The following is a 16,194-nucleotide window of genomic DNA, read 5'->3' as shown; positions in this document are numbered from 1 at the left end:
GGGCAGCTGAGACAGGGCAGCATTAGATTTTATGCTATTCTTAACTTGCCCAGGTGCAACTCTGGACACCTTTAATTTCCTATTCTGCATCTCTCACCCTTTTTTTTTAAGTACTACCTTGAGATTCTGGCTCTCCCAGAGCCCACAAGGCCTTCTGTCTCTGGCATTGACAGGAAGATGGTGTTTTGGGTCTCAGACCCTGCTGAGCAATAAATGTACACATAGTACTAAGTGCCAGATAAGGAAAACGTGAGTTTTTTTAATGAAAAAATTTGCAGTCCTGCTGAAGCAGTGTGTGGACCCTTAGTGGTTGGTATTTCAGAGATATCTGATACGTTTGGTGTTGGGACTAGGTTTGGGTCTCTGGAGACTGGTTTTTTTTTCCCTGTTCTTGTCACTGGCTCCAAGGAAGATCTCGACCAGAGCTTTTCCCCTTCCCATACCTCAGTGTCCAAATAAAATGGGAAGAAGGATCATGACCTTAGTCATAACCTCTGAGATGAAAAAGACCTAGGGAGCAGCACCACTTCATAAAGAAATAGCATAATAACATAGAATAGTTTGCATTGGAGGGGACTTTAAAGATCATCCAGCTCCAACCCCTGTGTCTGGCTGGATCAAAGAGATTTATTGCTTTGGCAAGGACTTGACTGAGCAGCCTCAGGTGTATTCTGCAATGAGGAGTAGTGCATCACTGCAAGCTATAAGTAGGGGGTGATAGGACTTTTGGCAGATGTTTTCTTCAGTTTGGGTGTGACATTTAAAGAGAGGTGTGAAGAGATGTTGCTCTTGCAAAGACCAATGAGAAGAATGATCAGTGATTTGGCAAATTTACCCAGCATGGAGAGATTTAAAGGAAGGAACTCTTCAAAGGAGGGAAAAATCATGGACTAGACAATGCAGTTAATCCTGAAGAAAAGCTTTTTACATATTTCAGGGAGGCACCAGAAGATAGACTAAGGGGTGAATGTGGAATATCAGTAGCAGAAGGTGGTTAAGAGCAGGTCAACGTAGGAGTTTGGAATGCTCTGAGACATTACTCCTCTGCCCTAACGAGCTCTTCTTGGAGTTACTGAAATTGTTGAGGAGTATGTGGAGATCTGAAGCATCAGAAACTTCCCAGAAGCAGAGCAAATAGAATTTATAGATTATTCTTGCAAGTAAAATTGTAAACCAGTATGTGTCAAATCATCCACAAGACCAGAACCATTTTCTGTGTCCTTTTATAGATGTAAGGACTTTAATTCATCAGTGCCATGATACATGACTGGAATATTTTTCTGTTTCAATGAACAATTCCCTCTGGTACTTGGAAAGCTGTTTATCTAGTCCTGAGTAGTGTCAGGTGCTGGCAAGGAGCATCAGCTTGTTCTTCAGGGCAAAGAAGTTTCTGGAGCAGAGTTATATTTTTTATATTTTAAGGTTTCTAAGAAATGTGTCTTTAATGAACTTTGGGGATCTATTAGTCTTACTTCTGCAAATCCAACTCATTGTACTCCAGTATATTTGTCAGGTTATTCCTCTGTGCAGTGGGATTATAGTATTGATTATTTCCAATTATATTTTACCTCCTATTCATTATGTTCAGTCATAAATAGGTCTGCAAACTCTTGACTGTTTCTTAATTTGAACGTTTCAGCAATTGATTGAGCAACTCCAGCTGTTGAACAGGAGTCCAAACAGAAGGGCTCCCTCTTGCACTCCCCTGTGCTCTCTGCTGCAGAGGTTCTTCCTCAGGCACGTTCTTCACTTGGCTCAGCCTGGGCTGGCGATGAAGCAGAAGTTCAGGAGTTGTCAGGGGTGTCTGACCACCCCAGCCTCTCAGAAATCAACTGCTTAGGGAGTGAAGGAGTGCCATGGTGAGGAAGCAGATAATGTGAAGCTAATGGACAGGATTCTGGGCACCAGTGACAACTTTGAAGTCTTTAAGATGTTTCTGTGTTATCCTGAACTCTACACTGACCTTGATTACTGTAAACTGTGCCATGGAAGTGAGCTCTGATACATCTTTTCTCCTGCAGTACCAAGCTTATAGGTGACCATGGGTCAAATTAGCTACAACCCAACTGTTGCTTTACCTATTTTTATGAAAAATTGGAAGTATCAGGTTTCTTGAGAGAAAGATATCTGTTGGAATTTCTGAAAAATGGTGCATTTGCTCTCTCCAGAACTGTGATCATAAATTGGAGGGTCAGAAGGACCTTTCTGGTCTCATAGGGCAGTCCATGACATTCATTATAAGATTCAATGGTTTAGAGAGCTTTTGAAAATTAATATATTCTTGAAAAGTACCTTTTGGGGACAATTGAATTTTCTGAGATGGAATAAATACTTCATATGTTTGAAATATAAAAACTGCCAATACTTACCGTTTAAACAATGGGCTAGATTTCCTGATAGTCCTGCAGAGCCTATGACTTCTACTGACTCCAGTGTATCATGGCCACATTAACATTCTGTTTATTAAATCAGAATATAATACAGAGCCACAGAAGAGATTTTCTTCTTTACTTTCTTCTTCTTTACTTTCTTCTTCTTTACTGCAGCAAAGTCCAAGTTGAGACAAAGGTCTTATTTTATGTGGAAGCAGAAGATTAGGCCAGCTTTGGTGTCAAGTTCACCAAGATATTAATAGGGTTTTAGCACCATTAAGCTAATAGAATCCTGCATCTGGGCACTGGAGAATGGCAGTCATTTGTGCTGCCTGTCTGGTCAGCAGTCTTTGAAAATTAAGCTAGGTGACACATATCCACTGCAACTCTGCCTCTCAGTTGATCTGCAGATAATCCCTGGCTTTAATGAAACCCTGGTCTTTGCCCTGCCTCTAAGAAAAAGCCCACAGAAAACCTCACCTCAAAATGTACAGTATATTTCAGTACAATGTTTAGTATGTCATTGGTTGGTTCCCTTGAATAGAGAAACCCTGAAGAGAAAGATATTGCATTCTTCAAGACCATGAGGTCTCTTGGAAATGTTCTAAGACATTTCAATCTGAAGACCCAACTCGACATCCCTTCTGTCCTCCCACTTCATGTGACTCATCAGACACTGATAACAATTCAGTGTGTAACCATGGATCAGCAGTAAGACAGCTACCCATCATCTTCTCATTTATTCTTCATGAACATGTAGCTACCAAGTTAGATGCAGGCCAAAGAGCCAGGAGAAATAATAAATTTATGGTTAAGGCACTAACCTGGGTCACAGGAAATCTGAGTGTGTTTCTGTCTTTGCTCCAGACTGTGGGATCTTTTGTCTGTCCTCTGCTTTGCTGTACCTCTGACTGATCACCTTCATGAGGTGATAGCAATATTGCAGTTGGTGTAATCCCCTTCTCATTTCACAGGGATGCTGTGAAGTTAATTAAAAGAGGAGACAGGGGGGTGTTAATGGTGAAGTGCCACCACACCACAGTTCAAGTTTACTTCTGTTTCCATTTTATCTTGCCCAATTGTTCTGTTTCTCTTCAAGACTTGATATTTTTTAGCTCTACACCCCCCAGTTTGTGCAGCTGCCAACATGCTGAGTATATGATTCATAAGGTTCTGCTTGGCAGGTTTTTTTCAGGTCTCCCAATGACACCTCCATTGACATTTTTTGACAGGGTTGGAAATTTTAATTTCATACCAGGATTATAAATGTGGGACTTCTGTGTGAGATGTAGATCAGTTTGGAAGATAAAATAAATAAAATGTATGGAAATGACCTTAGAATAATCTGTTGTCTGGTCTATATGCTGAAGGAAGAGACCAGTGATTTATTTGAATATGACAGGCAAATGAGAATCTTACCATGTGTTTTGGACTGACTTTCCCCCCCTCTTTTTTTTGTTTGGTTTGGGTTTTTTTTTGTTTTGTTTTGTGTTTTTTTGTTTTGTTTTGTTTTGTTTGCTCTATTCTCATTAACATAGGCCACAACCCAGAGTTTCAAATAAAATATGTGATTATAGGCCACAGCTGTTCTCAAGTAAGAAGAAATATTTGTAAACTTGGCAGCTGCTTGAGGAGCTGCAAATGGAGGAAAGAAAAACATGTAAATTTGAGTGGATTTCTTAAAAACATCACTGTGGAATATTTCCTTTATGTGCTTCTGATGTCTCTCTAGGATCAGGTTATACTGAATTGTTCTATCTCTACGTCTCTCCTTGTACCTTCAGATTCCTTCCTTTTCTGTTTTAGGTCTCTTCAGAAAAAAAATTGCTACGATGTTGGATATGGCAAAAATTATGCATTAGTTTTTCCCATTCTGATGAAATATATCATCTAGAAATTAAGGTTATTTTTTCTGTAATTTCATCATTATTTCTACTCAGACGTAGCAGGATCTACATGGGATGTTGTACTGGTTTTGGCTGAGGTGGAATTAATTTTCTTCCCAGTGGCTGGTATGGAGCTGTGTTCTGGACTTCTGTTGATAATACAGAGATATTTTTGTTATTGCTGAGCAGGGCCTACACAGAGCCAAGGCCTTTTCTGCTTTTTGTGCAGCCATGCTGGGGAGGAAATTGGGGGAGCAGGGGAGGCTGGGAAGAGAAACAGCCAGAACAGGGGACCCAAACTGACCAAAGGGATATTCCAGACCATGTGGCATCATGCTCAGTATATAAAGTGAGAGGAGGAAGGGGGGAACATTTTCAGTGATGGTGTTTTTCATCCCAAGTCACCATTACCTGTGATGGGGCCCTACTCTCCTGGAGATAGCAGAACACCTACCTGTCCATGGGAAGCAGGGAGCTAATTCCTTGATTTCATTTGCTTGTGTGTTTGGCTTTTGCTTTCCCTATTAAACTGTTGTTATGTCTACCCATGAGTTTTCCAGCTTTTACCATTCTGATTCTCTCCCCAGTCCTGCTGTTTGGGGAGTGAGAGAGTGGCTGTGTGGGTCTTGGCTACTGAGTGGGGTTACACAATGGCAAATGTGGATATAAATTGTTCACAGACCACAAACATATGGTATTCCATAAACTGTGGGGTAGTGGGGCTCACTGTAACCCAAGTGAGGTGAATTTTTGCACGACCTACAACAAATTAAGGTACCCGTGCATTTGGTGAGTATGGAGGCATCACTAACCTGGAGCTGGTATGGTCTAGTAAATCCACAGGCTGCTGGTGTCCCAGGAAGACATCCTTCCTCAAATATAGAAATGGAATAATTCTACTGATGTACGCAAACTAACAAAGGAACCTGTCTGGGTGTGTCTGTCCTTACCCAGATTACCTATATTTTTTTTCTTTTTGGCTGAAGCTGAGAGGAATATTTTTATTCTACATCACCCCAATATTCTGTCTGCAGCAACTGAGAGTTCCCTGTGCTTTGAAGTTCCTCATGATGTGGCATTTCCTTTGGTCCATTGAGTCTGGAAAGCCCACGTGCCCATGTGAGCCCTGCTCTGACAGCCCCTGGAGGAACAGAAGTGGTTACCCCTTGCTTTGTATCCACCCTGTGGCCTCTGAATGCTTCCATTTAAAAGCAAATACAGAGGAATTCAAAATTCTTCCCTTTTTACTGAAATCTGGTTAAACTTTTTTTTTTTTCCTGGATGGCTCAGAAAACCTTCCTAGTTTTCTTGCAGAATTGTTATTAATTCTTTGAGGAATGGCAGATGGAGTTTTCAGAGTGACTTTTCTTGTGCTCAGAAATCCTCAGAGCTTGCAGTATTTCATTTTTTAAGAACTTCCTAAGTCAAGCTTATATATGACTGCATATGTCATATTTGTTACTGCAAAATACCTCACAGGTACCACTATCTACACATTGAAGTTTTTCTCTGCAAAACTATTGGCCAAAAAAGTAAAAAGTCACCCCATCTAAAATGTAAAAGTACTCCAGAAAATACAGGCTAAGCCTAAGGGACAATGCCTTAGAAGCTATTGTCAGTTCCCCTCTTTATCAGTAGCCTCTTCTTCTTTTGCTGGTGCTTCTCGTTTCCCAAGTGGTCCTGATGCTTCTTCAGAAAAGGAAAGCCTTTGAATTTTAGATGTTCATAAAATAGGTGGGTGACAATAGGATTGCATGGCATAAACAGCTATGTGTGGTTTATATGTCACCACCTGATGCCCACTGTGTTGAAGCTGGGAGTGCAGCCAGTCTCTGGGAATATAGGATTATTTTTAATCCCTCTCAGTGGCACAATCAGGTTTGTCCTTAGTGCAAAGGATGTGATGGACTTTTGTTCCCTAGGGCTCGATGCCAGCTCCCAGAGCCTACCTGTTCTCCCAGCATGTTTCATCCCAGAGCATTTGCAGACAGTGTCTGGCAGTTATTCCACTGCCCTGCACTCTCTGCCTCTGCTATTTCTTTTTCATATTTACAATGACTGCAATTTAAGTGGTCAAGCAAATGGAACAGACTGCCCAGGGAAGTTAAGGAATCACTGTCCCTGGAAGGGTAAAAAAATAAATGCAGATGTGGCAGGTGGTTTAGTGGTGGACTTGGCTGTGCTGGGTAAATGGTTGGACTCGACCTTTTCCTCCCTTACTGATTCTACTGGAGGTCAGCAGAAGGAGCAGAAGTAGGAGCTCTTCCCACTCTGTAGGTTTTCCATTGGTAGTTCCCCAGGGGATGTTAAACCTGTCTCTAATCCTGTCCTGCATGAATATTTCTGTGAGCACTGTGCTTCAAACTTATTGACTGCTCCTAGGATTAATTTGTTCAGCTTTGCCAAACAATTGTTACTTCATGGCAGAAAAAAAACAACAACAACAACAAAAACAAACAAACAAACAAACAAAAAACAGGCAAGAAATTAAGCTAATTAACTGGACCTCTTGCAAACTCCTTTTGCTTTGCATAGGAAAGACACAAATTGTTCTCCTACCTGTGTGACGCACTTTGCCATGGAACAGCAGATCCTACAAGTTATATTGACCTCTTAGAGCAAATTATTTCCTCAAAAATCACATTTGCTATTAGATGGGTTTTCTATCATTAGAGAGCCATTAGAATCTAGCAGAGCTGATTTTTACCACCAGCTGCATTGCAAATTATGTAGTGCTTTGTGAAGGTTCTGTTAGCAAGGAATGTGATTATAAAGACTTTAATTTGCATGTACAGGACAGGTACTTTTCAGATACTATCTTTTGTTTACCTTTAAGTGCCAAATACACCTATAAATTAATAAGGTTGGATTTTGACACTGTCTGTTGTGAAAATAGGGAACCTTGCCCTAGGAATTCATCCATCTAAGTCTGCTAGACTAGACTTACAGAAAAAAAGTCACAAATAAGATTGCATATGGTAGAATTTGGTGTGAATTTATCTACATATTTAGGTAGTCCTTATGTTTATTGAGACAATTTGGAAATACCTTCAATACTTTCTGTACTAGTGAGTTTTCACAAAAGGAGATGGGGAAAAAGCTCCCAGTCTTTTGTCCTAGTGAGATTAGCTAGAGGAAAAAAAAAATCCTACATTTGAATTTTTCCAAAATCTCCTTGTCAATTTCTATGCCATTTATTTAAATTAAGAAAAAAAATAAAATCCATGCCATTGGGAACTTGTCACTGTAGTAAATTGGCCATGGTAAACTTCAAGTCCTTATGCCTTGGAATATAGCAACAGGAGGATTTCTCAGGGAAGTGTTACTAAGCTTCAATTTTTTTTTTTTTTTTTAACAAGGGTAGATATCTAATCTTTTTCTTAGAAAACTGCTGGTTCTGGATGGTAGTTATAAAAAGGAAGGGAAGGAATGCACTGGAATGGAAAACTGACAGTGAGCCTGTTCAAATATGGGCAAGTTACAGGTGACTGAACACAGCATTGTTACAGTGAGGGTGAAAAGCTGGACTCGGCTCTCAAGAGATGACAAGTGCACTGTCTAAAGCACGCAGATATACCACAGAATAATATGGCATTTGATATGAGCTATTTTTTTCCATTGGTGTTGTAGGGTGAAGAAGGCTTTCCTGGCTTTCCTGGACTGAAAGGGGACAAAGGAGAAAAAGTAAGTCCAAATATTTATTAATTATACTCTGAAAAGTTTAAGAGTTTAAAAAGCTGTTGTGGAAGTCTAATGAAAACCAACCCTCCTCTAAGTCTTTTGTTTTACCTCTGTATTATATTTTGTTTCATTTTGTGTAAGCAAGGTGCTCAGAAAAGGAGATTGTGATATTGTACTGTTTTTTATCAAAGTGCAGCCTAAAGATTTTAAATCTATTGATGATGCTCAGCCACATTTGACAAATGTGTGGAGAGCTCAAATGCTTGAGCTTTGACTAAACTTTGTAAAACTCCAAAATACATGAATGTAATAGAACAGGAACTCAGTGCTAATGCACACAGAAATACTACAGTCTCTTCAATATGAGACATGGAAGGCCAAAGATTACTATGCCTTTATTTGCACTGAACATAAATAACTTTTGGACTGTGGTGGCCTTTAGCTGCTTACTGTGCCATCATCTTTAAAAAAAAAAAAAAAAAAAAGCAAAACACCAAACCAAAAGTTAAATCTGGTACTGAGCTAATTCTGTTGACTAGTATTTACTTTGGACGCATTTGTTTGAAACCTCTTAAACAAATCCTCATTTGGAGGAGGAATTTTAGGAATTTAAACTTTTTCCACCTCTTATAATCAGATCACAAGGCAAGATGCCTCTCCTAGTAACACACAACAAACCAGCCCTGTATAATCACAGCCTGCAGTGGCAGCTTGCAGTGTCTGTGTCTGATTCTCACTTGAGCCTTTTTTAATAACACACCTAAGACAAAACTGCTGCAGTGCCTGGAAGTGAAAACACTAAGCCAGTTCCTCATGGTGTGTTGACTTGCCTGTTGTTTGTTCCACTCTCCATTTGTTCTTTAAATTGCCAGCTGCAGGCAGCAAACTTGCTTTATCTCCACATTTGCTGCTGTTCCTGTTAGTTGGGGAGCTACCAATCTCAGCATATTTAGTCCCGTTCATCCTGGTACACAGGAAGATTTTAAATGGTAACATTTTGAATTTAAGTGGTGTTTGATTTTCTATTTCTTTGTTTTCTACACCTTTGCATATTCACAGCTCTGGGACTCACTTCCCAGTGTCTAGGGTCATTCCTGAGGACTACTTGAGTATATCAAGGCTTCTTTTCTGTTTGCTTTGAGGATTACTACTTATGTATATTACAGCTTTGCCTAGAGGCTTCTGAGCTTTGGGGTGAATGTTGTATAATCAAGGAGAAAAAAAAATGCAATTTTTGAGACAATGGAATGGTGAAGAGAGAAGCTCAGAGAAGATGATAGTATAATATTCCCATGACTCAATTGTTATGTGTCTAATTAGCTCCACAGCTTTTATATTAATTTATTCTTAAATGAGTTAAGTGGACAAGAGTGCCTAGTTCCTCATTAGCAGCTCATCAATTGTCCCTAGTGTGTTAATGTCAGTAGCAGTTCCTCCAGAAACTGTAAATAATAAATGTTTGTGTTGAAATGTTTCTCCTCATTTCTTATTCTTCTCTAGAAGTGCTGCTTATATCACTTCAATTGCAGCGGGCGTTAATGCTATGCTGATGATAACTCTGTTGTTGTTACAGGGTTCCCTGGGCTCACCTGGCCCCCCCGGGAGGGATGGAGCAAAAGGAGAAGCTGTAAGCCTTTTTGTTCCTCCCATGTAATCCTGCTTTTCAGCTCGAGGCAAGCAGTGGGAATCAATCTGCCTTGAGTGGAACATGTCTGGGGGATTTGTGTGGCCATTTTAGGAGCAGCAAAAACAAATGGCAGGAGGTTAACAGCCCCAAAACTCTCACTCACACGTTTGCAGCCAAGGCAGGTGTCCTGTGGATTAACCATTGCTGGAGGCCCCAGGGCAGCTCTGGTATCATTCATTAAGGAGGGAGAGGGAGCAGCCTGTGGTTTGGGACCTACTAGTAAATAGCTGCAGCTGCAGAGCCTGGCCACTTGTTTTATGGCTGGCAAGGAGTCCTTGGTTAGAGACTGCAAAGGTGCAAGGGACCATCTTATGTTTCCACAACAGACATGGGTTGGAGAAACTGGAGTCCTGGCCACAGAAGAAAAGATCTCAACTCCTCCTGTGCACTGATAAAAACTAAGAGAAGAGGAGGAGGGCACAGTTCGTTCAAGGAAGGATTTAGAGTACCAAATGCTGCCTGTAGGAGGACTACAGTTGAAACACAAAACCTTATGTGTTTATACACTGAAAGGTGACAATTCAAGACCAAATGAATTATGCTGACTCCAAGGAATCCATATTTGCATGCTGTAATCAGTGCAATCTGTTCATAACTTGGGAAACTTATATTTTACTACTTGGTTGTGTTTTGAGAGTAGATGAAGACCTGCTTCAGTTTTCATTTTCTTTCTTTCTACTTTCATTTTTGTGAGGAAAACACATTGTAAACTTTCAGATCTCGGTATAATGGCACTCAGGACTGTCAATATTTGTAACTGCATGTACTGACTAGTTTGAGCTATCCTAGCCTTTATATATGAAAGATCAGTGTTTACCAGCAACATTTCTGTTACTTGCAGGGTGAACCAGGACGACCAGGAGCATTTGGACTGCCTGGGCCAGCAGGTCCAAAGGTGAGCTTTCCATTTCTTCTTTACGTGGGCAGGCATGTGTTTTTCACTGACTCTTTATGTTTATGTGGCTTGAATTTCTCCTTGTTGAAGACATTTGATATTCCCACTGGTGAATGAAGAAACTCAGAATGCTTATTTTCATCAGGGGTCTGCTAAGGTATCAGCAATTATGAAAATTGTGTAAAAAGAAGAAATAACTTTTGTTCATCGACAGCGTAGTGGGAGAAGGTGAAGAAAACACATTTTGGGGCACAAAAGCCTTGTGTCATGTCTTCAGTAGCTTTTCCAGCTTTCACTAAGATGCAGATGAGAATTATTTTCCCTACTCTATGACTTGAAAAAAAAAGATCATATAGAGATCCTATCCCAAATGTTTCTGCCTATTTTGGGAGCTTCAGTTTTGCACCAGTGAACAGTGCCTGAGTGATAAAGAGCTTGAGCCAGGACTTATATCACTGAGTTTGCTTTAAACAAGGTGCTCCTGAATGCAGATCTCATGAGACTTAGCTGAGCATCAGAAATGTGAATTTTGAAGCAGCAATTCTTTAACCTCCTTTCAAAGTCTCAGCTCTCCTTGCTTTGTTCCCTGGTTATTGAGGGGATAAATACCCCTCAGGTGGTTTCAGCCTTGTTGTTATAATACAAAAAGCAGATGGTGAATTGCAACAAGCATGCTTTTAGGGGTATCACACCCAGCAAGTTCAGCTCATCCTGTGAAAGGTGCTGCAAGGGCAACAATTTGATGGCCTGAATTAGCTTCACTCAGTTCTGTTCCTGTACAAGCCAAGACCTTTGAAAATCTCATCCTTCTGGAAGAGTAGTTTCTGGTCACCTAAATCTCACACTGAGTTCACTGATGCCATTATCTTCAAATAGGAGTTAAGTACCTCAGCACCTTTCCAGGTGTAGCCTTGACTGTCGCTTGCCTCTGTCTGAGAGGACTTGATGAGGCAGGTCATATACAGGTCCTCTGTGCTCCTCAGCTATGCAGAGCCCTGCCTCCAAAATGTCCCTGTGTTGTTGCATAGAGAGAAATCCACCCTTTCCCAAAGTCCCATCAGGAGGGTATCAGAACTCCCGAGGAGTTTGTAGATTAGCAGAAATGCTTGGCAGCCATCCCAGGGTTTTCTGTGGAAACCATATTGGCTTCAGCAGGGGATAAATGACACATGCAAAGCATGGCTGGGCTAAGCTGAGTAGTGAAGGCACACTGAATATTTTGCCCTTCAGTGGGATTTGGATCTGGGATGAAATGAACTGAATGTGTGGCTCACAAATGCTTTTTAGCATTTGTGCTATCAACCTAATATGAACCTATCCTATCAACCAAATATACACGTATTTTCTCTCTGTCCTGCATGTCTCATGTAATGGAATTTCAAACCAGCAGGATATATGATGCTCTTTGTTGCATGAATTTCCTCACACTTTCTTTGCAATGCTTTTACAAACCAAGTTAAACTGAGGCACCTACCTCTTCCTCGGGGTGGACTTGATCCTGTTCCATATTTCCTACCAGGTTCTTCAGGAACATGCAGTTCAGCCAATTAATCAGGCAATGCTGAATAGAATGAGTTCAGATCTATAGGCTGGGCAGGACAGGTGCTGGTGGGGCTGGACCTAAAGACATCTGACTGGACAGTGCCAGGAGCTCCCAGTGGAGGCATGAGCTTGGCCAACCCCAGCCTCTCACAGTGCCTAAATATAAAATTATTGTGTGTTTTCACAGTGACTTTCATTTACCTCAGTGGATACATTGGCTGTGTGAAGTTTCCTTGAGCTGGATTCTGGCCTGAGCTATTTTGATTTGCTGACAGGGCTTTAAAATCTGAAATAGGAATCCACACTCCTTTACTCCTCGGTGTAAAGCCTGAGCAACTTGTCAGCATGGAACAACGTGTATGAGGGTGGGTGGACTTGGCAAATAGAGAGGTCACATCTCTAATTACTGGAGTAATGATTATTTAGGGTTTTTCTGCCAGATCACTAATTTTTGTCATCAGCATTAATACAGTAGCTCTGGGCTCTACCCCAGGCTTCATGGAGAGCAATCTTGCAGTTTCTCTGGTTTGTTGGGTTGTGATCCTTCCTCTCTCAATCCATCTTCATTAGCCCTGAGCCAGGCAAGCCCAGCGTGTTCTCAGCAGTGCTACCTGTGCCCCAGGAAATTCAGCCCCTTGTTTATCTCCTTGGCCAAAGAGCCTTTTGCTTCAGTGGGACTTGCCAATACTTTGAGAAGTTGTCTTGTACTTTTTACAGACCTTGTTAAATATCTGAGGCTTCCAGTAGCACAGATAAGAGTCCTCCGGGTTTCTGGTAGTGGAATTTCATCCCAAAGAATTACAGAAATGGCTTCTGAGCTAATTAGGGTTCATATATAGGTTACAGGAATGAAATGGCCTTGGTATATCACCCCTGGTTTTATTGGTTTTGCTTCTCACTGATGTCTCCAGGGGAGAGAGTGTCAGTGTCTTCAGCATAAACTGTATGGTTTGGAGTGGGTTTTTTCTTTTTCATCCATCTTGGAGGGTAAACTTCTTTGTTCCCCAAGAAGGATGTGTGATCTTGCTGGCTACAAGTTGGACACAAAGAAGAATTATCAAAGTCAACCTTGTGCTAAGGTGTTGGAGCTTCTGGTTACAGATGTCATGGTTGTCTGAGATGGCAAGAAATACTCACTGGGGAAAACTCCCACATAAATATGTGGGACATGGCAGGTTAATTTAAATGGAATAAGTGGGTCCAAAGAAAAAGGACCATATTTCAGATTGTTCATTGTACAATGTTATAGCAGAGAAATAAAGTTTGGATTTTTGAGATCAGACCCTTTAGCCTGCAATATCCTGCAACAAATATTCAACCTTTTTTCTTCTTACCCCCTTTCCCCCCTCCCCCCCCCCCCCCCCCATATCTCTAATAAAAGGATAAAGAGGTTTCTTGTGGTTGTCACTGCTGTGGCACAGACATAACTATAGCATTCCCATCTGAATGGACAGTTATCTGCACTTAATAGAAAAAGCAGAGGGAGAGGGGGAAAAAAAATCAGTCCTTTGAAATAAAAAGTATTAGGTAAGAGTTTCATTTTGACAAATTTCCTTCTTGCTTGCTCAAGCTGTAGGAGGTCTCACACTTCTCTGGTTTACCAGACATGATCTCAGCACAGGCCTCGAGTGGGTTCAGCACATCTCATCCAGACAAAACCAGTTTCTCTATAACTTCTGCTGAGTGTTACAACCACGTTTTATGTAACAGGACTGAGTTGGATTTCTGCAATTTGGACAGCTTGGAGCAGGACTCTGTTTCTCTTGGGGTTTTGCCTAGATCTTGGTAGCAGTATTTTTCTGCAGGCTGTAGGAGAGATTTAGGTACATGCCTGCTGCTCTTGCTCTGCTATTAGAGAACTTGCAATATTTCCTGACCTTGCAGAGGTTCTCACATGTCTGATCCCAGAGCCACCTTTGCTTGTGCTTGAACCCTACTCTTGTTAACCCTCTTGCACAGAGGGAAAAAAAAGTCTCATTTCTTCTACTAATTACAAACACATCTTACATTTTTAATTTTATTATATTTTTAATATGAAACTACTACTAATACAAAATGTGGTAATTATTTTTAAATTATTTCCCTATCTGTTGTGAAGCCTTATCCATTACAGCCACCCAATTAGAGTTAGACAGGAGTTAGATGAGAGTGGTAGGAAAGGGGAAGTGATGTAAGCAAGAAAATAATCAGTCAAATAGGTGATATAAGATGCAAAACCAGTTCTCTAGGTCAGCTTGCCAGTTCCAAGCTGTCTCCATGGGACAGCTTTGAGGGCTGAGCCTGTCAGCTGGGGATCCAGATAATTTTTCAGGCATTCTAAGATACATAAAGGCACAATGTGAGTACTCTCCATTACAGTGTACATTCTTCAGCCAGCTGAAGGACTGATAAAATTTACCTGATCCTCTTGCATTTTTTTCTTATCAGTAAAAATAAACATTGGAAAAATTAGTTCTGATCTGTTTCTTTGCATTTACTCTTCAAAATATGTAACATTTTGAAGACTGTGGTCACTTTGCAGCAATGTATACCTTTGCTTTGTTCCATTAACACTGTGTTCAGGAGCCCCAACAGGTGCTGTATGCAACAACTGACGTTGCCAGACCTTCTGATATAACCTGTAGAGAAACCTGTATGGGACAGTTTGTCTTTGTAGATTAAGTCTGAAAGCAGGAGGATAAAATTTGTAATGTCTGAGGGGACAGAGGAAAATGTTGAAGTGTCATTTTTGGTAAGCAGTTGGAAACTAAGACATTACTCCTGTGTTAGCACTGAGAGAGTCAAGAAGCCTCACTATGAGCCCAAAAGAGCAACTTACATTTCTGACTAACTACTTTATTCTTAGTCTTTTATGTGAAAGAATTTCTGGTGGTTTAATGTATCTCAATTCCTTGCCAGGGATCTGAGGGAAAACAGGGTCCTCCAGGCATTAAAGGCTACGTAGGCGCACCGGTAAGTCATGGCTCTTGTTCAATTTCTAATACTCTAGAAACTTCTTTACTTTTTCAGTGTGTTCTGCCCAGATATATTTTTTTATTATTAAGCAGTCTGTAGTCTGTCTGACTACTTATATGCACTATGTCCAAGGGGTGAAATTTTCTTGACTTCTCTGAGTTTCTACTGTCTTTTTTAAATGAGAACAGACCTGTAGCCAGTAGAGAGGTGTCAGCAGAAATTTCTTGATTACTGAGCTAACAGCTGGTGATTTTGTGATGCTCCCATTGTGATGCAATTGCTTTGGTCTGTGATGATGCACCATTTATATGGTGCTTGAAAACTTCATCAGAACACCAAGAAAAAATACCACCTCTCAGAAAATTTCCAGTCATATTTTCAAAGCTCTCAGGGAACAGCCCTTGGTCTCAGGGGACAAACCTACATTCAATGAACAGACAGCAAGACCAAAGTAAATTAGACCCTGTCCAGTTAGCACCTCTGTCTTGTGGTTCCAGCTTGGTAAGCAGCCTTTAAGCTGGTGTTGGAAAGCTGAGTAGATTTTCTGAGATTTGATGATCCAGATGGGGGTCCCCTACCACAGGCTGGGGGATGAAAAGATTGTGAGCTGCTCTGCCAAGAAGTGCTTGGGGTGCTGGTGAATGAAAAGTTGGACACGAGCTGACAGTGTGCACTCACAGCCCAAAAGCACTATGGGCAGCAGGTGAGGAAATTCTGCTGCTCTGCTCTGCTCTGCTCTGGTAAGACCCCACCTGCAGTGCTGCATCCATCACTGGGGTCCCAGCACAGGAAAGATTCATGGACCTCTGAAGGAGGGTCCAGAACAGGGTCATGGAGGCGGTAGGAAGGCTGTAGCACCTCTCCTGTGAGATAAGGCTGAGTTGAGGTTGTTCAGTCTGGAGAAGGCTCCTTGGAGACCTTAATGTGGCCTTTCAATATTTAAAAGATGTCAAACTTTTTGATAAAACCTTGTGATAGGATGGGGGTAATGGTATTAAAGTAAAAGGGGTTAGATTTAGACTGGATATAAGGCAGCAACTAGAGGATGGTGAGACTCTGGAACAGGCTGTCTGGTGAGATGGTGGATGCCCCATTCTTGGAAACATTCAAGGCCAGCTTGCACTGGGCTCTGAGCAACCTACTCTAGTAGGAAGTAGCCCTACCCATTTAGATGAT

At 41.2% G+C, this 16,194-nt stretch overlaps 1 protein-coding gene across 1 annotated transcript in view; it reads left to right on the top strand.

Annotated features, from left to right (window-relative positions):
- The window catches only part of COL22A1 (collagen type XXII alpha 1 chain), a 187,110-nt gene that overhangs the window by 78,226 nt on the left and 92,690 nt on the right, over positions 1–16,194 (top strand). The window contains exons 12-14 of the mRNA XM_062504153.1: positions 9,513–9,566; positions 10,468–10,521; positions 14,962–15,015. Of these exons, the coding sequence (XP_062360137.1) occupies positions 9,513–9,566; positions 10,468–10,521; positions 14,962–15,015 (162 nt within the window). The remainder of the gene's footprint in view (positions 1–9,512; positions 9,567–10,467; positions 10,522–14,961; positions 15,016–16,194) is intronic.

This window comes from Cinclus cinclus, chromosome 1, assembly GCF_963662255.1.
Source record: "Cinclus cinclus chromosome 1, bCinCin1.1, whole genome shotgun sequence".
Classification (NCBI taxonomy): Eukaryota; Metazoa; Chordata; class Aves; order Passeriformes; family Cinclidae; genus Cinclus; species Cinclus cinclus.
Note: the sequence above shows the minus strand (reverse complement) of the source record. Positions and strands in the feature narration are given on the sequence as shown.